This window comes from Malaya genurostris, chromosome 2, assembly GCF_030247185.1.
Source record: "Malaya genurostris strain Urasoe2022 chromosome 2, Malgen_1.1, whole genome shotgun sequence".
Classification (NCBI taxonomy): domain Eukaryota; kingdom Metazoa; phylum Arthropoda; class Insecta; order Diptera; family Culicidae; genus Malaya; species Malaya genurostris.
The window spans coordinates 91042307-91067514 of record NC_080571.1 but is presented as its reverse complement, the minus strand read 5'-3'; the positions used below and the strand labels follow the sequence as shown (position 1 = coordinate 91067514).

Genomic DNA, 25208 nt, shown 5'->3' with positions numbered 1-25208 from the left:
TCATAAATAGAAATTCATGTACACAACACTCGCGACCAGTGACTTGTTTGCTATGTTTGATGCATGTTATTTGGTAACGTTAAATAATTGTCGTAAGTTAAGTACACAACAGATTGGTGTTTTCGACTAGCCTGACGTGGAAATTTCCAATCCATATCTATGGATTTCTGTTATGCCTACGGACCTGCTTCTTAGAACTTATGTATTTTGGTTTATTTTTTAGGAAACTGCAGAAAATTGAAATTGAAAATTTTTCAACTATAATCACATAATAATTAGAGATGATCTGGGTCGGTGGATGCACTCAATTATTCCGAAAATATCGACAAAGGCATGGTTCAGAGGACTGTATGTCAGTAGGGATTTCATTCGTATGATGTCCAGACTCATGTCCAATCACTACACGTTAGACGCATATCTCCTTCGAGTTGGACTCTCCGAGACTAATCATTGTGCTTGTGGTGAAGGTTATCGGGATATTGATCATGTCGTTTGGACATGCGTGGAGTATCGTGATGTCAGATCTCAACTAATAAATTCTTTGCGTACTATCCAATGTTCCAGTTCGAGACATTCTTGCTTGTCGTGACCTTCCATACATGAAACTTTTTTTTTTTTTTTTTTTTTTAAATAACTATTTATTGGAATATGAGTTAAAATTAAATTATTAAGATTTAAATTGGGTGTTCAGCCACAAGTGGTGACTTTTCAGCCCTGTTAAATATATATATGATTTGGTTATTACCATGAAGACATCATTTGCTTCCGCAATTCTGAGATTTTTGTGTAGGGAAAATTCTAAACCTACTTGTATTGTGTAATGGGGAAAAGGAACTTATATACTAACTTACTAACTAATACAGAGAGCGAATCGATTCAATTGAAGATTGCATCGATTTTTGTCGGAATTTGCTTATAATATTATGTGACATTACATCTAATGGTTCTATATTTGTGAGTCTGTGTAACTCATTTGTACTAAACCAGGGAGGACGCTTCAGAATCATTTTCAGAATTTTATTCTGAATCCTTTGAAGCGTTTTCTTCCTGGTGGAACAACAGCTTGACCAAATTGGTACCGCATAAAGCATGGCTGGTCTGAAAATTTGTTTATAAATTAACAATTTGTTTTTTAGACAGAGCTTAGAATTTCTGTTTATAAGAGGATATAAACATTTAATATATTTATTACACTTTGCCTGGATTCCTTCAATGTGATCCTTGAAAGTGAGTTTTTTGTCATACGTTAAACCTAAGTATTTAGCTTGATCAGACCATGTCAATTCCAAGCCATTCAATTTGAGAATGTGATTATTGTTTGGTTTAAGAAAAGAAGCTCTTGGCTTGTGAGGAAAGATAATTAATTGCGTTTTTGCTGCATTTGGTTTAATTTTCCATTTTGACAGATAATCACTGAAAATATTTAAACTTCTTTGTAGGCGACTGCAGATCACTCTTAGATTTCTACCTGTGGCTAACAGACTTGTGTCGTCACAGAATAGCGATTTCTGACAACCAACGGGTAGATTTGGAAGATCAGAAGTGAAAATATTATACAAGATTGGAGCTACACTCGAACCCTGCGGAACACCGGCTCGTACGGGTAGCAATTCAGATTTACAATTCTGATAGCTAACCTGAAGAGTACGATCAGTTAAATAATTTTGAATCATTTTGATCAAATAAATAGGAAACTGGAAATCAGACATTTTTGCTATTAAACCTTTGTGCCAAACACTGTCGAATGCTTTTTCTATGTCTAGAAGAGCAACTCCAGTGGATAACCCAGAAGATTTATTTGCTTTTATCATGTTCGTTACTCTGACAAGTTGATGAGTAGTTGAATGTTCATGACGAAATCCAAACTGCTCTGGTAAAAAAAATTGAATTCTCATTTATATGAGTCATCATTCTTAACAAGATAATTTTTTCAAAAAGTTTACTGATAGAAGAAAGTAAGCTAATTGGGCGATAACTTGATGTTTCTGCTGGGTTTTTATCAGGTTTTAGGATAGGAATTACTTTAGCGTTTTTCCATCTTTTTGGGAAGTAAGCTAATGAAAAACACTTGTTGAAAATTTTAACCAGGAGTCTCAAGGCAACATCGGGAAGATTTTTAATAAGAATATTAAAAATTCCATCATTACCAGGAGCCTTCATGTTTTTAAGTTTTCTAATAATTGATTTAATTTCATCAAAATTCGTCTCAATAATGTCATCGTGTGATAACACTTGAGTTGAAATATGATCATATTTCAGTGAGACTTCATTTTCAATAGGACTCACAACGTTCAAATTAAAATTGTGGACACTCTCGAACTGCTGAGCAAGTTTTTGAGCTTTTTCGCCATTTGTAAGAAGTATTTGATTTCCTTCCTTGAGAGCAGGAATAGGTTTCTGAGGTTTCTTAAGAACCTTAGAAAGTTTCCAGAAAGGTTTAGAATATGGTTTAATTTGTTCAACTTCTTTAGCGAAATTTTCATTTCGCAAAAGAGTAAATCTATGTTTAATTTCTTTTTGTAAATCCTTAACTATGTTTTTCATAGCAGGATCACGAGAACGTTGATATTGTCGTCGACGAACATTCTTCAACCGAATGAGCAGTTGAAGATTGTCATCGATGATAGGAGAATTTAATTTAGTTTGAGCTTTGGGAACTGAAAGATTTCTAGCTTCGATAATATAATGATTCAAATTATCAATTGCTGTGTCGATATCCGCAGAATTTTCTAAAATCGTTTCATGATCCACATGATTTTCAATGTGAGATCTGTAATCCAACCAATTTGCTCTATGATAGTTGAAAATAGAACTAATTGGATTAATTATAGCTTCGTTGGAAAGTCTGAATGTTACAGGAAGATGATCTGAGTCAAAATCAGCATGAGTAATCGGTTCACTACAAATGTGACTTTGATCTGTTAGAACCAGATCAATTGTAGACGGGTTTTTCACGGAAGAGAAACAAGTAGGATTACTGGGATGAAGAACTGTAAAGTAACCAGCTGAGAGTTGATTATGAAGTATTTTACCATTACTGTTATTATGCCTACAATTCCACTGGACATGCTTAGCATTTAAGTCCCCTATTACGAAAAATTTCGATCGATATCTTGTAAGTTTTTGCAAATCGCCTTTAAAGAAATTTAATTGTTCGCCGGTGCATTGGAATGGCAAATATGCTCCAGCGATGAAATAAATTCCATGAATGGTTTCAACTTCGATTCCCAAGCTTTCAATAACTTTAGTATTGAAAGAAGGTAAAATTCGATGTTTAATTTGCCGTTGGACAAAAATGGCAACTCCACCACCAATTCCAGTAAACCTGTCAAATCGATGAACCACATAATGTGGATTACTTTTCAATTTTACATTTGGTTTAAGAAAAGTTTCTGTCACAATGGCAATATGAATTTTGTGAACTTTGAGAAAATTATAAAATTCATCTTCACTCGATTTCAAAGATCGAGCATTCCAATTTAAAATATTCAAATAATTATTTAACATCACTGTTAAATTTTAAATTCATTATAATATTATTTGCAAATTTCCATCCGATTTGAAATGCTTCAAAAAGTGATGAAGTCGAATTCATTTGGATGATCATTTGAAAAAGTTGATCTTGTAGGTAGATCATTTTATTTTCAGTTATATCGCCTAAATCGACTTCATTTAAAGAAGCGAATGGCATTGAAGGAATATTTGTAGGTAGACTGCCATTAGAAGAAGATGATTTGGCCGGTCTACCTATTAATAAATTGTTTTCGTTAGAAGAAGAACTGCAAGGCGGTCCTGTGTTTTGATTATTTACATTAGAAGAAATAGGAGATAGATTTCTACCTAATATACCAGCATAAGTGAAATTAGAAGAAGATGATGACGAGGTCGATCTACCTGTCAATAAATTGTTTTCGTTAGAAGACGAATTGGCAGGTGCCTTAGAAGAATTTTCAGGTATGTTCTGTAAATTTAAGGTCGTTGATTTGACTTGTTGTCTAAGCGAACGAGCGTTTAAAATTTTTTCCCTGACAGGACATTTCAAATAATTGGATTTATGATTTCCATTGCAATTTGAACATGAAAATTTATCCGTGGTTTCATTCATTGGACAAGCGTCTTTCGAATGCGATTTACCACAATTCAAACACCGTATATCCATATGACAATTTTTGGTTCCATGACCGAAGCCTTGGCAACGACGACATTGCGTTAAGTTTGCAATACGATTATGCCGTTTATAATGTTCCCAATGAATTTTAATGTGGGAAATGAAACGTACTTTTTCTAAAGTTTTCAAATTGTTTACATCACTTCGATTGAAGTGTATTAGGTAAAGTTCATGGGAAATTCCAGAGCGTGGTTTAGAAGTACCATTCGCTCTTTTTTTCATAAGTATTACTTGGGAAGGGGCAAAACCAAGCAATTCTTTTAGTTCATTTTTAATTTCATCAATACTTTGATCATTTGATAATCCTTTCAAGACAGCCTTGAAGGGTCTGTCTGATTTTATATCATATGAATAAAATTTATGAAGTTTTTCGGACAAATATCGAATAAGACGTTCGTAATCTTCCAATCCATCCACCAAGACTCGACATTCTCCTCTTCGTCCGATTTGAAATGAGACTTTTACTTCCGGGAGAAAAGTAGAAAGCTCAGTACGGAATGCTTTGAAGTCGGAAATCATCACCGTCACTGGTGGCATAGATTGATGTTTCTTCCCAGAACGACAAGCGTCCATTTTGGGAATTTTTGAAGAATTTTCTTCTATGTCGCTACAATCGGATTCAGGAAGAATCTCGTAAATATTGTTAGACGGCATAGGATCAACGGTAGGGAAATCCGTCCGTTGTCTTTTATTTTTACATTCAGATTCTATAAGATCGTGAATGTTATTAGAAAAATGTTGAATAACGGATTGTGATTTATTCCGTATTGAATTATTTTTAGCCTTAGGCTTGTTGCCTTTCCGGTTGGACGCAGGCATTTTTGAAATTAATGAAATTTTAAATTAAATTAACTAGGCTAAATTAGTCTTCGATTAGACTCCTAGCTAGCCTTAAAAAAGGCTGATTAATTTCTTAGTCACTCTAATATCACTCTTTGTATCACTTAGTCACTCTAATATCACTCTTTGTATCACTTAGTCACTTAGTTAGTGATTCAGGTAGCCTTGAAAAAGACTGAAGCCTTGAATCAATGAAACTCTAGGTAGCCAGAAAAAAAAAATTCCAGGAGCCAAGAGCTATACGCGTGCGGTGCGAACGACTGTTCAACACCGACTTATACATGAAACTTCTTTATCATTTCATAAAGACAATTGGAGTTTCAATTTAATAAATGACCCTTTTAAGACTTAGTTCTGATTCTAGCTGCGTCCATGAGTTCAATCAATAGCTAAATTAGAATAGAAATTATGTAATGATACAAACAAACTCGAAATAGTTTATGAAATTATCAACAAAATGTCTGAAAATAACAGCTTATTTTATAATTTATAGAAGTTAATCGTTTGGTTCAAATAATAATACAGATTTCATAATTAATGACGAATTACCTAATATGATATTTAAGTAATGAGAGAAATATGTTTTGATAAATTTAAATCGTTGTGACTATTTTAGAATTATATTAGGATAAGAATTTTATGTAAAAGGGATGCTACGGCGAAGAAAAACTTAGGCAAACTGCCTTAAAAAATAAACGTATTTATGAAAAAAATCACATAATTATTATATTTATCTACTTTGCGATAAACTGCATTTATCGCTTCGAAATATATAGTCCATGACGCTTATGCTGTATTTTACGTGTAAAAAATAGTTCAGGGTTGACGTGGATACACAATGACTTGTGTATAGTATTACCTAGTAGTATATGATAATCAATTTTGAAGATGCAGATTATTTTCAGCATTGTAGTTAAAATAAAGGAAGACCACTACCACTATCAATATAATTTATAAATGAACTTCAAACATAAATTTTAGGTCCTGACAACACATAAAGTCATCATTTTGGATTTGAAAATAGCCCAAAACATGACTTTTGAACATCAACGCGCCTTACCCGTTCCAAAATAAAAATATTGTAATAATTTGATTCAACCTCGATAACGTAGAATTTGTCAATTTGGGTTTTATAGTGACTTGAAACATAAATTTCGATGATGATTGGAATAGGTCTTAACTGCCAATGACAGTTTCTCTTTGTTCACTTTCTATTTCAATTATTATACCTGCATTTTTCGATATATTCTTCAGTGCTGATTAAAAGATCAACTTGCATTTAGGACCTAATCTAATGTTCATCCAGAAATAATACAAATCATCACCTGGTTAGAAGTGTTTAAAATTATGGTAATTCTAAGTCTACTCTACAGATAGATCTCTACTATAGGGTAACAGAAGTACTTTGGCCAACTTTATGGATTTAATCGATGTGAAGTAACCAATGTTGCATCAACTTGAAGCTAATCACATTAAAATACCTATTGCGGAAGGGTTTTTTAAAGATATTACAACATTTGGTGGAAATTTTGTACAAAGTGGGCCAAAATAAAATCAATCCTAAAGTGGGCCAAAATACCACTGTTACTCTACAGCGCTGTCTGCAAATCCATCGTTCACCGGTGAACCAAAATGAATAGCGAATTGCAGTGCAGTTAACACCCACACAAACGAACATAACATATACAAACCGCACTCAGGGTTGCCACATATACAGATTAATCTGTACTTAACAAATTTTTCAGAAAAATTTGTGACCAAGATTCTGTACATGCAGATTACAGCTTTTCGGCCAGAAACACAGATTTTGCAGATTTTTGACAAACGTTAATTAAAAATTGAAATTGGTACTGGTTTTTCTCGAAGTAAAACCTTTATCCTGATTTTGTGTTGATTCCAATAAGATGATGAAACTTACATAAAAGAGAATATCAAGGAAGGTAAACACTACAAATGGTCCCATCCTCCAATGAAGATTTTTCTACGCTCATTTTTTCTTGCAATTAGTGTAGCGTAATTCCCTATGTTTTTAAAAATTTCTTTTGATAAGATGTAAAGATGGTGGTTTCGGTCATAATGTAAGGTGGTAAAAAATAAAGATGCAGAAGCGTAAAAAGTGAAAATAGTTATGTGCACTTAGCACAAAACTATTACCCATGCGGCAGAGATGTTCATCTCCTCTGTGTGACGAAGAGCAAGCGAAATTTAGGTGAGAGCACGTAACATAAGAGCGATTTATGCAAAAAGAATGTGGTTTTTTCGCACCAACTTCTTTCAACACAAGCACACACTCAAAGTCTGTCTAGTGGAACCTGAGAAGAAGTGCGCTTTTCTTGTTGTGTGCTGCCCACCGAATGCATCCGCAGCGTAGGAATGAAACTTACGCACTGGTGTATTACTCTACTGAAATGCCATCACTACCATGCGGTACCAAAACCCCCAAATAACTACGATCTGTTGAAGGCCAGAATGCCGTCACTTAGTTTTGTTTTCTGACGGCACGTTAGTAAAGGCACGGAACTTAGGCGCAATAAGTGTTTTACAAATAGCATTAACCGTTAGGTGGCATTAGCAGTTCAACATAAACTGCTGACGCATTGATGAGCCGAAGGCGAAACATAAAAAGTGCAAGAAACAATGCCATTTACATTACATGTCAATGAATGAAAGTGAAAATAAACAAAAAAACGTGATTAATCCACCTAGCAGTGAGATGATACCTTTTTTTATCAATACGCATGTGTTTTTGTATGGATATTCTTAGGTGTTTTAGTTCTCATGACATTATTTTAATTATCGTCGTTTTAAACGACAAATTGAGATTTTAATCACTCATTACCCTGTAATACCGAAACTGCAAAACATATCGAATTTCAATCTTAACGTGTGACAATCGATTGAACATTCCATGAGATGTCGAAGTAAGTTCCACTTTAGAGTTTTTCGTCATTATTTATGGTACTTCCAGAGCCGGTATTCAGGAATTAGCATAGCCCAAAATAATTCGAATGGCCATAAATTATTACGCCAAACAATTTACATGAAATTTATAAACTCATCATCTGTAATTCCAGAATCGGATAAAATTCACCAATTTTGTATGGGACCTTAAGTCCTGTAATATTTGTTTTTGAAGTTCGATTTGGTCTTTTTTGAGAAAATGATTGAGCTTTGAGAATCGATTCGATACTGGAATCGGAATTCTAAAATCGGTGTAGCCGAAATCAGATAAATTCACCTGAGGAGTGTGTAGACATCTTTGAGAAATTGTAGTGCGAATTAAAATTTGGGGGTACATTCCGAATCCAAAAACGAATACCGCTCAAACTGAAATAAATTTATTTGGTAATCGACTATCCAAATCTGCAAACCCGATAAACCTGATTAATTTATGTGAAATGGACATTTTTATACTAATCACCCTGCATTTTCTAAACCAGAAGTCGGATCTGACTGAAAAGTAAGAGGTTTTATAGGATTTTAAGACCTCTCATTTGAATCATAGATGATTCTTAGATTTCATTTGAATCATAGATCGGTTCAGCCATCTACGAGAAAAATTTATTGCATTATTTTAATTTCGTTTCACATATCATCCTGTGGTTCCGCAATCAGAAGTCGGATCCAAACGTAATTCAGGAACCTTGTTTGGGAGTATACGACTTTTCATATGAATCTGAGTTTGTAGAAAACGGTTTAACCATCTCCGAGAAAATTGAGTAAAATTATTTGTCACACACGCATTTGCTGATCTCGACGAACTGAGTCGTATGGTATATGGAAGTCATGTTCTTCCAGCATTTATTGCTGTAAATAGTTTAAATCAATATAATTATGGAATTACTTCCAACTCGATAATGCTGGTATCATCTGGTTTACATATGCCATATTCGAAAGATTATGTTGCCAAAAATGAACCGTGCTAAAATTGGTCCGAGGCAAATTGTCATAAAAAAGGATGCTGTACACAGTCTTTTGGTACTTAGAAACAATTATATGTAACAGTATAAAAAATCGTGTTTCATGTTGCTCCCAAGCATTGCTTTTTCATACAGCGCTCAAAATTCCTTCTACTGGAATAAGGCTTACACAAAAATATCGATATCTCCGTTAAAAATGGACGGATTTTAACAATCTATGGCTTGTTGGATAGGTACTACCGAGCGAAATCTAAGTCTGGAAACATATTCTGTTTTCAAGGTCAAATGTGACAGATACTGTCAAAAAACTGAAAATTTTGACATAAAACTTCGTATAACTCAAAAAGTAAACATCCGATCTCAAAACCATTCAATAGCGTTCTGGGTGACGGGGAGACCTTTCATTTGCGACTAGTTTGATCAAAATCGGTCCAGCCATCTCTGAGATCTCGACCTCTTAGTTGACAACACACATACAGACACACACACATACACACACACACAGACATTTGCTCAGTTCTTCGAGCTGAATCGATTGGTATATGACATTCGGCCCTCCGGGCCTCGGAAAACTTTTCGAAATTTTGAGCGAATTCTATACCTATTTTTTATATATATAAAAAAAGGTAAAAAGTTATCATATGGGATTTTCAATGTTTTTGATCAAACCTTTATTTCGGGACACTCAAATGAAAAATCACTTCCAAAGTTTGTTCATCTACAACATCATAAAATTCAAACGAAGAAAAGTTAAATTTGGGTTCTGAAGACTATTTCATTCCGTTGTGATTCGATTTCTTATAATTTTCATGTACACACGGAAAGACCGAAATCAGCATTTTGGCGAAAAAATTAGTTGATTTTCTGATTTTAGTTAGTTATTTTTTGAGACAACTAAAAAAATCTTACTTTTGCTAATTTAGATTTTTTAATTCTGATTCCCTTGATAATAATAAATTATTTGTTGAAATGGCTATTTTTTTAGTTGAATTCACCAATTGTCATTTCTTAGCTAATGCACACTTCATATCCATTCAACTAATTTTTTAGTTGAATTAGAGAAATAAAACGTTGTTTTCAACCAGCATAAATGGTTGAATTGGTTTCTGCCATTTGCAGCTATATGGCGCTCTGTCACCGAAATAACGCTAACACCGTAATGACTACTAGCCACTAGATGGCACAGTACTACCGAAAAAAATTTCAGTCGCCGTTGTCTTTTCTATATTGGCAGGTATAAATACGATGTTGTATTGGAGAAAAAGACATAAGCGAAACATAAACTTCTTTTTGAACATTTTTCTTCTAAATCGCTGTTTTCTTCATTCGACTTCGCCAAATCGACTCTCTCACTGAAAACTTTGAGCACTCGGAAAATAAAAACCGAATACAAGTAGTACATCGGACGGCGTGACCCGGAAGGTTGGACGATACAAAAAACATCATCTGATATATAGAATTAGAGTTGAACATTCGAAACTCACTTCACTGTTCCACGTAAAATATTATTACGCACAATCGCTTCAAATGCGCACAAATTTCTTTGTGCTGTCCTTCAGTAATGATGGTTATAGATAAATAGAAACACATTTTCTGATTTTAATAACAAAATTAGTTGTCAATGAGAATTTCGTGTTGGATTGAAATATTACTGGTTTGTGCCCAGGATATTCGCCAACTAAACACATTCTCTAAAAATAAGAGTTTTTTTCAGCAAAGTGAATTCTTAATTTTAACTAATTTCATAGTTATTTTGGAAATTTTGTTGTTAAAATCAACTAATTCAAAAACAATAATACGAATTAGGCGCAGAGCTAATTTCGGTCGTTCCGTGCAGATTAGAAATTCCCCGATACAGATTTACAGATTTTTCTGCTGAAAAATATAGATTTAAATGTGGCAACCGTTACCGCACTGTCGCAGTCTGCGACTCTCCAGCGAATAAATAGATGTAACTTTTAATTTTGTCATCCACTCGCTACTGCCGGCCTCTAGCGCAGCCAGAGGTTGACTGAGGAGGAAAATTTTTTTCCAATTTAATTTATTCTGTATTTTTTTCGTACTGATGCATCGTTTTACAATGAACAGTCTACAAACTTTTCATCTTTATTTTATTCTCTTGAACTATCGTTCCATTTTATAGTGTTTCTGTATACTGTTGATATTTTTGCTATAAAGCAAGCGTTGATTTTGCTGATTACTAAGGAAAAATGTGTCGGTGCCTATATTTATAGATTTCCCTTTGTGCGAAAGTTCATACTGCCTCGAACGATGCTGTATTTTTTTACGCAAGACGCATACCGATCGAAGCAGATTTGCTACTAAATGAAATTCGAGGTGTAAATCGTCGGCCGTGTGAGAGAAACAAAAAGGATGTCATCATGATGGAATGTTGTGATTGGTTCCATTGGTATGCTATTGAAAAACTGAAACGACGTTGTTTGAGTTAAGCTTTTCCGAATCGATTGGAAGTTAAATTTTTTCAATTTTTCAATTTTTTAAATTTTTTCAATCTATCAATAAATGACTGAGTTATCATCGTTTAAAATTATGACAGAAAAAGGTTACAAGGCTATTTTACAAAGCTTGATGGAAATAATCAAACGAAAGGCCCGGATAATAGCATTTACTCAGAAGAAAAAATGAGTAAATATTTTTTCTTCAATCTGTATGAATCGAACTTGGGATACAGACATGATTTGAATCTTGTTTGCAAAATTTAGTCTATCTTATAAATCTCACAAGAATCGAATGATTCACTATTAATATCATAATTGCAACTAGTATGTTGATTTGGTCCTGGATGGGATTTAGCAATGATTTTTTTGAAACTTTATCTACATGTCTATAAAAACTTACCATGAATACAATTCAAAACTAGGAGAATAGACGAGATCTCTTTTCAATTTTCTTTTCTTTCAAGAAATTTTGTGCCTGGAATTCTACTGATAAATTCGTTTAGAATAAAAGACAGTTTTATGAAAAAAAAGAAAGACATTTTAAGATTTTCGTCTCTTGAAGAAAATTGTGATAAATTTCCGCAATTCGGCTGCTGTTTCTCTTCAGTTTCTGTTTGTTAGTTGATCTTACATATTCTTTAACCAAGACTGTATAATAAATAAACTCTCTTCTTCAAAAGACGTTTGATTAGTTAATCAAAACACAAACAATCAAGCAGAATGATTTGTTCATATTATTCATATTTTATCGCCGAGTTTCCAATTTGTAGGCATCATATTACAAATGATCCATATGGAAGGCGGTATACCGACATTCATACGAACCGGAAGCCCTTTTCGACAAACGCCAAAGAAGAGCGACCTTACTATTGAATGCATAGCTGTTCAATAGCTCGTTTTGGAGATCTACTCTAGTTGCAGTTACCGCAATGATGAGACCTTTTGTGACCTTTTCGAAACAGATCAAATAATTCTACATTCCGCATTCCACGATGCGGAAGGTGGAAGGAGAGTGAAACCTTGTCGAAAAAAAAAATTCAATGGAAGAAAATTAGCAAATTTCGCAACAGTAGTCAATTGTATAGCATTAGGTAATTCAAAGCAACCAAAGTTGTTTAACAGGAAGCTGTCAATAAAAAATGGCAGGTCCTAGATTTTTTTACTTTATTTTCAAAAATGTCGAAAAATTCAAAACTCATCAACAGTGCCAAAAATTGACAAATGACACTCGGTTTATTTATCATGACAGAGTTGTGTCTCATTAAACTCACGGTAGGCGCTGCCTTGGCTATGGTCATTCGGCAGCTCTCTGGTTTCGCGCAGCATCCACAGTCCGAGGGGGGTGCCTTCGTTTGTGAGCTCCAACAGTGGACCGGCTTGATTCCGATGTGCGCTCAGCTCAATTGGTTCGCTCTTCTTTGGTGGTTCGTCGCTTACCGGGGCGGTTAAGTTGTACGATTTACAGCAGTCAAAAACACCGCAAGATGTGTCTCTTTTCTCCGGGAGAAGCGGCAAAAATCTTGCAGCGGTTGGTTTTGGTACTCTGCCGAGCTGTTTGGGGCTCGCGATGTTTATTGTTTACGTTTTAGTCGTTGGTATAAAAGCATTATCCCGAAAGCGAGGAGACATCATTCGCGCAGTTGAGATTGTTACATCGGGTCATAGGTCCTTTGCCAGAGTTCGAGTGGAAAGGATTATTTATTTTGGTGATAATTTAAGGAGCTGGTTTTGTTTCGATTCCTTGATACGTAGATAATCAACAAAAGTAAGCATGAATAAGTTATTTGTGCTCGTGACCGTAGTTTCCGTTTTGTTGGTGGGGAAAACTGTGTTCTCGGCCCCTGCTCCCCAGGCACCGGATGCAGCTCCGCGATCGGCAGCTCAGGATGTGCAAATTGTGCGTTCTTACAGCGAAAATAATGGACTCGATGGATACAAGTTCACGTAAGTGGCTCTCAGTGAGATGTGAAATTTTTGGCGAAGATTTCCGACATTAGCTCGTTTCTTGCACTTTTTGATATTTGAACACAAAACCGAGTGAATTGAAATCAACGAAAGTGTTTAGGACATTCAAGCATAACGCTATGAATTTTATTTTTTTATCCACTATGAAAACAGTGAGCTTTACAAAATTTCTGAACGAAGAAATAATAAATAGTGCATAGATTACATCACTTATCTACTTCAGAGTTTCTTCATTGACATGGTATGAATGTAAATTTATAGAGCTGTTTCGTCCAATAATTCAAAATTCGATGATACCTGAAATTTTAAAGGTGACTGGGAGAACTGAAGTATTTTTACCATGCTAGGAGCTGCAGATTCACTAATTAAATGTTGTGTTAAATCAGTTTTACTGTTTTCATAATGGTCAGGAAGGGTTTGAAAGATTACTGATATTAGGCTTTCCGCTTATTTGTGAAAAACATAGTTTGTCGGCCGATTTAATAAATTTGAATAGTTTTACTCTGTAGATTTGTTTAGTATTGTACTTGGCAGTGTTTTTTTTTACAGAATTACAATGAACGTGATTCTGTCTCAAAAGTGCAATTTTTTTTGGCAACAGTCTAATACGGAGCAAAGAATTTAAAACGCAACTGGAATGCTGGAGTAATCAAAGATCGAAATCTGGTTTATTATTATTCGAATTCTGGGGACGAGTCTAGCATGACGAGTAAATCTTTACCTTTCACGCATTCTACCTAGTTTAGATTCCCGATCCCGCACATAGGGTCAAACAGTTCAGGCCCGAGAGACGAATGACCACAAAGTCATCGAAACAAACGAAGAATTACTCGACGAATTCCAAATATGCCTAATTTATTTAAGGTGATTTTTTTTTATAGATTAATGAAGTGTAATATGTAATAACAAGTGAGAATAGAATACTCGAGCCTTCACATTTGTAAAAGTCTCACGATAATGTTTCAATGCTCAAAAATGAAATATTCATAAGTGCCAGTTTGATATATTGTCGTAATTATTTATGCACTAATGTATTGCTATCTTGATTTTCTATAAGAAACATTCTTGGTGTTATCTGACTATGATTTCTTACTAATTACGAGACTTTGGAAAACAGAACAATGTTTGAACCCTAATTAGGAAGTGAACTTAGTGCCAGTAGGATCGCAGCACTAGTCATTAGGTTGAAAAAAAGGTTGTATGGAAAAAATGACAAGGTTTAGCTCTATCAAACTTCTCGTGTTGCTTCTGGGTATCGAGAAAGCATATCGTTTCCTGTATAGTTCGTGTTGGACGAGTTTGAAGTGCTATTTGCAGTTCAACTGTAATGTTTTAGCACCTAAGCTGAGGTAAAAGATTGAGAGGAATTTTACAAATAACTGAACTGTAAAAATAGAAACTTCACTCCATGGAGGACTCAAAAACAAATAAAAAATACATGACATTGATTGTTCCAGAATCAAATCCTGAGGCTCTACAATGCTCGACACTTACCTCTGCATGTCCCACTTCTAGCAATCATATCTCGGAAATGAATCGCTATTTTTACATAAAATTAGTTCCTAAAGTTTTTTTTTTAATTCTCACTCGTAATTTGACATTCGAGTAGCTACTTTTAATTCAGTAGTTAAATTCAACTAAAACTGCGACCAACTTTGAAGTTTGATGAAGAGAAAGTTATTTGGGTTCATTTTGCACTGAAAATAAAATGATATCAAGTGGTACAATATTTGCAATACAGTGAACGTAAGAAAAACTTCGAGATAAGCTTATTTCGTTTGACAATGTATTGATACTTTTTATTGGGGTTAGGTTAGCGGATGTTAGAAACAAACCTAATGGTGAATATTATTCTTGGTTGCATAATCGATAGAGAATGAAAGCAGACTTACTAAGGGAGCACTAAACTAAACTTGTGGATTAGATACTAAATTAACCCTAAAGCTAAATATAGAATTTAAGTATTGGAGTTGGAAGGACTGTTTGAGATTGTGTTAAAAAAAATTATTTTATGGTATTGCGAGACAGGGTAAAATCAAATACATGAGAACATCGATTGAATAGACGACACATACTGGAGAAAGGTTCATTATAGCCATAATTAGTGCGAGCGGTTTGAATTCTCAGTATTTGATGAGATCGAAGATTTCGAGAATGAATATTTAAGTTTAGTTTGCCTAACAATTCGGGGCAATCAATTTGAGATTGCAACTGATCTGCCACGAATATTGCCTTGGAGAGATCTCGGTGAACAGATAACAGGTGTAGATCGATCAGTTTACAGCGTTCCTGATAGCTTGGGAGGTTGTTGGGATCTCTCCAAGGAAGACTACGAAGAGCAAAACGAAGAAATTTACGCTGAATAGCTTCGATGCGATTGATGTCTAGTTGATAATAGGGGGCCCAGACGACAGAAGCGTATTCTAGAATAGAACGAACCAGTGCGCAATATAGTGCTTTTAAGCAATATATGCTTTTAAAGTTCTTTGTGACTCGAAGAATAAAACCAAGTGTCTTGGAAGCCTTAGAGATAATATACTCGACGTGATGTATGAAACTAAGTTTAGAATCCAAAAGGACTCCCAGGTCCTTTACAGTCGATTCTCGCTTGAGGATAGTTCCGGAAATAGTATAGTTAAATACTACGGTTGTGCGTTTGCGAGTAAAAGAGATCACGGAACATTTAGATGGGTTTAATACCATTCTATTGAGGTCGCACCAGTTGGAGAAAATATCCTACTGTTTTTTTAGGAATCTGGCATCTTCGTGATCTTTAATAAGATAGAACAATTTAAAATCGTCGGCGAAAGATAATTTCAAGTATTGCATCGAATGGTTCAAATCGTTCAGATAAAGTAAGAATAAAAAGGGTCCAAGATGACAGCCTTGAGGTACACCCGAGTTAGCTCGAAAAGGTGCAGTTGTACAGTCTCCGATTTTAGTTATCATACTACGACCAATCAGGTACGAATGCAATTAATTCAAAAATGATCCATTGAATCCAAGTCTGTCAAGTTTAGCAATAGCTATTTGGTGATTTATTTTATCAAAAGCAGCGGAGAAGCCTGTATATATGGCGTCAACCTGCTGTCGCGCCTGTAGCGACTGAATTACTGATGTATAACATACCAGGTTTGTAGATGTGGATCGTTTTGGCATAAAACCGTGTTGAGTTGAAGATATGTAGCTAGAGCAGTTGTGGGTAATGAAGTCCAAAACGATTATTTCAAAAAGCTTAGATACAGCACATAATGCAGCAATTCCGCGGTAATTTGATACATTGCTTTTATCACCTTTTTTAAATACAGGAAAGATGAACGATTTCTCCCATGAATTCCATCCTGTGCGCAAGGAAATATTGAATAATATTATCAAAGGAACCTGTAGACTTTCCGAGCAATTCTTAAGAATAATGGAGGGTATTCCATCAGGTCCTGCGCTTGATGATATTTTCATTTTAGTTAAGGAAGCTTTCACCATGTCTATGGTAATAATGGGATGGGGACCAACGGGGGGGCGTAAAGGAACATTATTGGCAGCTTCGAAGATGTTATTACTAGCCAGATTTTCTTCACAGAAAACGCTGCTGAAGTGTTTGCCAAAGAGATCACAGATATCACGCGGGGTCGATGCTTGCAGAGTGCCGACTGACATATGATTAGGTAACCCTGATTCCTTTCTTTGTTCATTAACGTGATTCCAAATCCTTTTAGGGTGGGATTTAAGGTTCTTCTGAATGCGACATTGAAAGGCATAGTGGAGCGATTTATTCAATCGTTTATAACGATGGTTGTGGAACAGATAATAAAATCTAGAATGAAGAGTAGGCTTTTTGGCGAATTTACTCAAAGCGCATCGTTTGGCTCGTTTAAAATGCTTCAAAGTTCGGTTTGACCACGGTGGACAGAGCGGTTTTTTTCGTTGCTTTTTGGGTATAAATTGATTAATAGCGACGGTTATTATATGTGTCCAAAGATCAACGGCAGAGTTACAGTCACGATTGGATAGTAAATAGTTCCAATCCAGTTCCATCAGAAATCTATTCATTTCATTGAAATTACCATTTCTGTAGTCAAAGAAGATCATGGGCATCCAAGAATTCTTCCGAAAAAATTAAATTAAGTGGTATGTAATCGTAGTACTATACAGAGCTAATAAAAGTAATTTTCATTGACTCAGAATAGTTGAAAATGAGGAGAAATAAATGTCACTCTCAGCTTCGCTTGCAAATTATGAGAACGGGCTATCCTTTTTCAGCGACCTAAGCGGAACAATATCTTACTAATTGTGTTCTTTCTTTTATTTACCTTTTCAATCATTTTCGGTTTCCAGTGTAAATCGCATACTGTCCGTATCGATATTCAAACGAAGCTTTGAGAATCGATAATGGCAGAAAACGATCCATAATGATTTTTATCTGTTGGTGTTCGTATCTATAGTAGTTTTGGTGTCTAAAGAATTTCTGGAGTGTAACTACTTCGATTTATCATATTTTAGACACTCCATATAGCCAAACGTCACAGATTTTCATTACATCGATGAACAAATGAGATTTGAAATTCGACAGGTTCTCCCTGCAGACGTTATATTGGTCTCGTCTTGTCTTGGGGGAACGAGTGACGTTGGCATTGATACTACCTTTCGTTGGCATTGATACTCTGTTGCTAGTGAAAATGCTTCGTCTCTCTTAGTTTGTTTTGGAGGCAATCATTTACGATTCAGATGGTAAAAAACATATATGGCTGTAGGATTGGATACTGTCATTGAGAATGAGTGACAATTTTAAGCTATGGTACTAAAGCTTGCTTCAGATAGAATTGGAACAAAAACAATTGCATGTATATCAGTTATTTATTATTGAATTCAAGTTCTTTTTTTATACAAATGTAGCGTTTTCTTCATACTTTTAAGAAACACGTGGGCGCCAAGAGCTTACAAATCCGTCCACCAGGAGCGGCACAATATAAGCAAAAGTTTGTTCCAATTCTAAATGAAGCAAGCTTTATATACAGCAAATTGACATACTGTAATAAGATTTGTGGAAGTTCTTTCACATCCAAATTCTACTAGAAATATAGGCATTAAAATCTTCCAACGTAACCGATGATATTAATGAGTTCTTGTTTACGGTTCGTAATCGTGACATTCAATCAAGTAAGTGCTGGTTCAACCAAAAATTACCTGGAGTAAAAACCCTATGATCTACCAGCGTGACCGTTGACAAAAGTGGGATTATGCATAAGCTGCTGACGGCTCACGTAGATTTTAAGACCTGTTTTCACTGAAGTTCTTGGACGATTAAGAACTTGCCTGGAACTCGTCAAAAAATACAATTAGGCAGTATGTAGTTTTGAATCTATGAACAGCAAACAAAACTAGACATAAGCTGTTGCAGTTCTTGCTGAGGCACAGTGTAGTCCCTGAGTATAATACTAGTACTATGAGATCAGGGTCATTTCGCCGAATCCTGAAATCGTCTTGAAATCGTAATTAGAATTGATTTAAATTAAAGACAAACGAAAGATGATAGCGTTAACGCCCGTTCTGTTGACCTACCATTGTACTTCTTGAATAATGATTGATTGTTGTACTCTTGAATAAAGATTGATTCATGAACCTCAGAAAGTAGTTCCCCAGAAAACTTGTTAGCTATTAGCTACTAAGCATCAAAGCAATTGCATAGGTGTATCTACCAGGCAAATGTAGGTGATATTTTCCGTTTATTAATTGAAAATGAAAAAATATCAAATGCGGCTACGCCACATCGCTTTGGTTCATGTGCAAGAGTTTGTATGCAAGATGCCGCCGCTTCCGAAGACGGGTCGGCGACCGACCCAGCTGGCGTCGGCTCGGCGGCTTTGTGCCTCCGAGTCATCTTGGCTTCGGCTATGTGGCTGCGCCACATCAGTTACACAGGAGACATTACACGGAGAACCCGCAGATCACAAAATTACAATATTGCAATTTTTGTTTCACGCCCTGGTTGTTTGGTTGTTGATTTAACTAACATATTTGTTGATTTTGACATAACCATTCAGGTAACCGAAATTGTTGTATTCAAATGCTGTCACTTGGCGGAGAACGAAGACAGCAAAACGCAGAACAAAAAACCTCTTCATTTCACCAGAAGCGTTTCATATTGAAAATTTTCAATGGTAAATTAACGTCATTTATGTTAGTTACGTAGTGGTCGTTTTATGTAAGTGAAAGTATGCAGAAGAATATAACAGTTAATTGTAAAACAAGTTTTCCATGTGTTAAATAGATATTCCTACAGTATAAATGTTTTAATTTCATCTGAGAGTAATGTATTCTAGGACGGTTCATGTCAATGTTATTAAAACCGCTTAACGCTTAAAAATTTGCTGCTAAAGTGAAGTGGTACTATTTCTATTTTCTTGAAAGTGTATCTGTAGCATTAGGTTTACCAGCGAACCATTCTGCAAGTGAAGGAAAAATTTCCTAATTCCCTGTGACCATTTTTATGGTGAGTTCCCTTTTGAGAATTGTAATCTTTTGGTTCATTTCCATATCCTTTGTGAGTTTAGTGATAAAGATAGGTAAAATTTCGTTGTTCAAGCAGTGAACGATTAGTTGCCCCCGAAGAGGCCAACAGTAAAAAATATTTATTGCAATTGGCGTTTCAAGTTCAAATAACTGAATAATTGGTTTAAACAACAGAGACATTTTATTGCTTTCATGCATACAAGTAACTTTGCTGGGATTGTGTCTTTGCTCAATTGCACGAGTGACATCTCATTGAAACGTTTCATTGTTCGCTCAGGGTGTTTGGCATTGCTCAACTGAAACGTTTCATTACTAGTTGGGTGTCGTTGCTAAGCTGCAAGCACGATAAATAAAAAATGACAGATTAGTTAAAACAACAGTCGATTAGTTGTACCAAATTTTAACCAATCAAAATCAGAAAAACAACTAATATTTTAGTTGTTTGGGGATCGCTGGCTTTTCCGTGTACATGCAGGAGATATGACACTTTCAGCAAAATGACCCTATCGGCAAAATGACCCTTTCGGCGAAACGACTTTTGGCGAAATGACCTATTCGGCGAAACGACTTTCGGCGATATGACCCGCTTTCGTACTATGAGTGCTATGAGTAGTTCTTGAATCACGGAACATCTCATACGAGTTTTCATAGTCTGAGGACATACTCAAATGGTTCTATATGCTTTTACGTAAGGAAAAAGAAATCATCAATCAGAAAACTCACTTTTCGCAAACGCGATTCTCACTGAAACTGTTCTCACATGCCAAAAAATTAGTTGTGAAAAGTTCACAAGCGATTATTTTCCTCGAAGAAAGAAAAAAGTTCGCACATTGAAAGTTTTTGATTTGACTCTCGAAAAGAAGATGAATAAATTCGCCGATGAACATAAACTGAACCTTTTTGAAAATGTTCAGTGCGGTGGTTGAAAGGGAAAAAGGGAAATTTTTAGCTCTTACAATTTGATGCTCTGGTCAGTGGGTCAGTAGGGGGTGATATTTTGGAAATTTGTTCAGCAATACCATCGTGGTGGAGTAATATTATTAATAAAAGCAGCTGTGTTTAATAACAGTTATAATGACAATAAAAATATTAAAAAAACAATAACTAAGCAAGTAATGCAGCTGATTTAAAAATATTAGCTTGAATATCATATGCAAAAGTAACAAGAGCGCTATCGCTATGCCAATTCAAACGCTACGCCTGCTGTGTGTTCGAGACATGCAATACGCTGCGCTCCTGTAACTTGATTAAATCAAATTCATGCTCAATATCGCTTTGTTGGGTTTAATCTAAATAGTTCAGTGTAATCAGCCAGCTGGAGGAATTAAAACTGCCTTTCGTCGTCCTTGGGGATGGGTATAGTGCGATGGGTAAGTCCATGCCTTTCACGCAGCCCGCCTGGGTTCGATTTCCAACCCCGTACATAGGGTCAGAAAGTTTTTCTGATCCGAAGAGGCGAATGACCTTAAGGTTAAAACCTCTATTAAAAAAAAGCCTTTCGTCGCTATAATCAATTTCTGGAATGTGGAAAAAATATTGTTACTTATATTGACCACCCTGCATGCATCGAAAATATCACTGTCTTCATTTCTCAGTTGCGAATTTATTCAGTATAGATTTTTTTATTGATAAAAAAGAATAAATCTTGCATAAATCACTTCGGTGTCGAACTGAAGCGTAGTGGAAATTCAGCATCGAAATATTATCGGAAACTCTTCTCCCTTTCGATTATCACTTTAGCGATATTTCGGTGGTTGAAAATTCGTCATCAAGTTTCGCTTACACATAAAATCATTTGTGAACTTCGAGGTTCAGAGTTTTAATCATGCTTGTTACATGGATGAAAATGTCGGAAGTGATTTTTTCAGTCACTGATTTTTCTTTAGAAAATGTCTTCAACTGATAATGAAATGAGCTTTTTCTGATCATGATTTTCCTAACACTGTTCATGTTATTCGGACGCGAATTCTCGGTGCAAATAGATAAAACTTGGCTTACGTCTTCTGCATAGAAAACCACTTATTTTACACGATTGAAAATATCAATTTAATTCTAGACTGACTTTTTAAAATAGCAGATCGCCTTTAGCTTGCGTTTTTTTGTTCAAATCTTTGAAACTCAAAAATCATTACTTGTACGAAAATGGTGTCCTAGGATAAGTTGCAGGAAAACAATTGGCAATTTGTTGTAAACAATATATTCGAGATATCTATTTGTCTTGTTTTATATTCTTCATCGTGGCATGCAATTCGGTCAATAATATTACTTCACAATTTCTATTACTCTATGTTAAACTAGGGAAAATCAGATTCAGTGATTTATATCTTGTAGGAAATTATTCTAAATTTGAAGTCCTTTGTAAAATATCGATCCTTTCAAATATCAGGATAATCAAAGTTCATCAGGTCTTCGTGTATTATATCTGGGATTGTTATTGCCATATCTAATTTTATGAACTAGATAATTTGGCCTCAATCCTGTTTTCATTATGAGCTCTATTGAGGATATACTAAACTCCACGCCTGGAAAATGACTAAGTGTGGAATTCCATACCTGGGAATGCGATGTTTTATTACTTCCCTTAAACATTTACCCCAGAGGAAGGATCCTCTCTCTAAAACTCTCATCCCACACTTTTTCACTCCATACCAGGGTGAAATCTTATCCCCCGGCCTTGATTATGAGTGTTTACAATTAGTCAGGCACGGGGGTTCAAACCCCCTGAAAAAAATATTATATTATGAACACTCTTCTCTTTAAATAATTAAGGCATTATTTTTCAGCAAAAGACTTCATAACCAAAAATTTTTCACGGAATCATATACATATTTCCATACATATGGAAATTGATCAATATATTCTGAAATACCCTCCAAAAATTTTTTTTGGGTACTGCAATAAGTTATTGAAATTAACGTTTCGCCACAAGGTTAACCACTGGATTGCTTCAGGTATAGCTTTTGTATGAGTAATGTTTAATTCTGTTCTTACTTTTTCAATACAAGGTTGGATTGGACTGAGAAGGAGTCCCGGTGTCTGAGGGGTCATTGAACTAATTCTGTGTGGGAAATGAGTTACATTGTTGTACTTTGTTTCGCTAACTTCAAAACCTGCGTACGCAACAATTTCATAGTCAGTGATACGATCCCACCGGCATTAATAATCCTTTCAGATCAGGCCAATTGTTCGAGTTACTAAAAAAATCACATTTTGTCCTGAAGAGACCACACTATTTCAATACATCATAATTATTATTTTTGCGAAATGATTCGAGAGATTTCGTCATTTAGTAAAATTTCTCTACGTAATAAATCTTCATCTAGTTAGAAAGTTTAAAAGTAGGACTCGATTCTACAACATCTTCCTTACTGTGAAAATGCTCTACCAACTAAGCAACTCTGGTATATGTTAAAAAATTCATATATTCAGAAGTGCAAAAATATTGAACTTTCAATCCTAATCAACCAGATTCTTTTTAACAATAACCCAATCTCCGCATCTTTTGCAGGTACGAATTGAGCGACGGCCAGATTCGATCCGAAGTCGGAACGTACCGGGATATCAAGAATGCCGAAGGCCAGGACGTAAAGGCACTGTTCGTACAAGGATCGTATTCATTCGTTGCACCCGACGGAAAAACTTACTGGGTAAACTACACAGCCGACGAAAACGGTTACCATCCTAAGGTGGGAACCGGTCCGACGGGAGGAATTCAGCCGGGACAGGATGCCCCAATCGACGGTGCGTAGGATGTGCGTGTGATTTAAGTAAAAATGCGATTCGCGATATATCGATCGATAGTGTTAGGAATACTGTGCGTCAGATTCGAAGAGAAGCAATGATAAATTCCTCGTAGAAAATTGTGATGTAAGAAGAAAATAATGAAGATGATGATTAAAAAATAAACTGTAAAACTAAGTAAATCTGTATCGTATGTAGAGAGAAATTCTGAACTTTGTCGATGATCATTATGGACGGAAATTAATTCAACTATTTCCTCGAAGGTATGTCGACGCTGGAAATTCGACAGGAATCAATTTTAGAAAACAAATGATTCTATAACAAGGATCTACTTCAAGGAAGAAAGAAAGATTTTACAAACAAGCCAGTACACCCAAACCTCATTTTACGAACCTTATATATGTATGTATGTATGCTTACACACTCACTCGTCTGCATATATGTGTATATATTTATACATATGAATGATCGCTTTCACTTCACCAATATTTATATGTATTAATAAATACAAATATTTGCACACATGTGTATGTATATTAATACATATATACATATATAAGTTACGTAAATGGAGGTTTGGGTGTAATTGTATTTTAAAGTCCTAGCCTGGAAGAGTTTCAGAATTGGCCTCGAAATCTGTATGAACTAGGAAGTAGGGATGGCAAGTAACGTGGTTTTTAGTGTTGTGTATTTATTTTACGTAGAAAACCGTATTATGCATTTCTATGCAATTCGAATCAGAAGAAATCTCCATGAACGTTTTGACACTTCGCTTTCGTGAATGAACATGACAGACTAGTATGATTCGTCATGGGTTATACTGCATCCATTGCACAAATGAAGTGGTTATTTTCAAACTGGGCGTAAATACACAATGGCATCCGAAATCGACAATCAGATGAAACATTTAAAATATTTGTGGATACCTATTTTACATTTCGTTCATATAATCCAATTGATGAAGATTTCGATGACTTTGAAATTTAATTCGACGATTGAAAGATGTTTTTTTTTGGATTCGGGTTGGATACGGGTCGGGTTCGGAGCGGGTATGGTTAATGGTTTTGTATTTTCGATCGGGTTCGGATCGGGGTTGCGTTTCAGAAATTGCTTACTAAACTATCTTGAGTGCTTATCTCATTCTATTTAAGTTTTTTGTGCAGTAAATAATTCAATATTGGGCATAATAACGATGATCAAAAAACTTCTTTTTGTTTAATGATATATTTAATAAGGCACACTGCCTTACCTCTAAGATGTCGAGAGCTTTTTTTTGACTGTACTTACTACTAGGATAATTTCTTGATTTTTAACATTGTTGTATTTAGTTAACGTATCGTAAGCTGATAACAACTTTGAGGGATCCAGTCTACAGTTGGTGGTCGGCAGTAGCTTATGGGATGGATCTTACAAGAGTTGTCCGGATGACGAGGGCATTTATTGATGGTGGCTGTATTCGTTTGATCCTGTGGGTCCGCGGGAAACACCCCCAGGCTACGAAGACCCAACGGCTCTCCCGCATGTTGATGATCGACTGAAATGGCTGTGGGCGATGATGATGTTACGAAAGAGAATGAAAGAAACATAGAGAAGGAAATATTGTTTGAA

At 35.4% G+C, this 25208-nt stretch overlaps 1 protein-coding gene across 1 annotated transcript; it reads left to right on the top strand.

Annotated features, from left to right (window-relative positions):
• The first annotated feature begins 13008 nt into the window (after window positions 1–13008).
• On the top strand, window positions 13009–23776 carry LOC131432581 (endocuticle structural glycoprotein ABD-5-like). The gene is made up of 2 exons (XM_058598927.1): window positions 13009–13331; window positions 23368–23776. Exons 1-2 carry the CDS (start codon window positions 13159–13161, stop codon window positions 23606–23608), a joined length of 414 nt encoding a protein of 137 aa, XP_058454910.1. The 5' UTR covers window positions 13009–13158; the 3' UTR covers window positions 23609–23776.
• Window positions 23777–25208: the final 1432 nt, after the last annotated feature.

Bases quoted from the DNA above. Each gene is read 5' to 3' on its own strand.
- LOC131432581 (XM_058598927.1), top strand. From the start codon at position 13,159: ATGAATAAGTTATTTGTGCTCGTGACCGTAGTTTCCGTTTTGTTGGTG. The intron at 13,332-23,367 runs GTAAGTGGCTCT...CATCTTTTGCAG, and splicing joins CTCGATGGATACAAGTTCAC to GTACGAATTGAGCGACGGCC.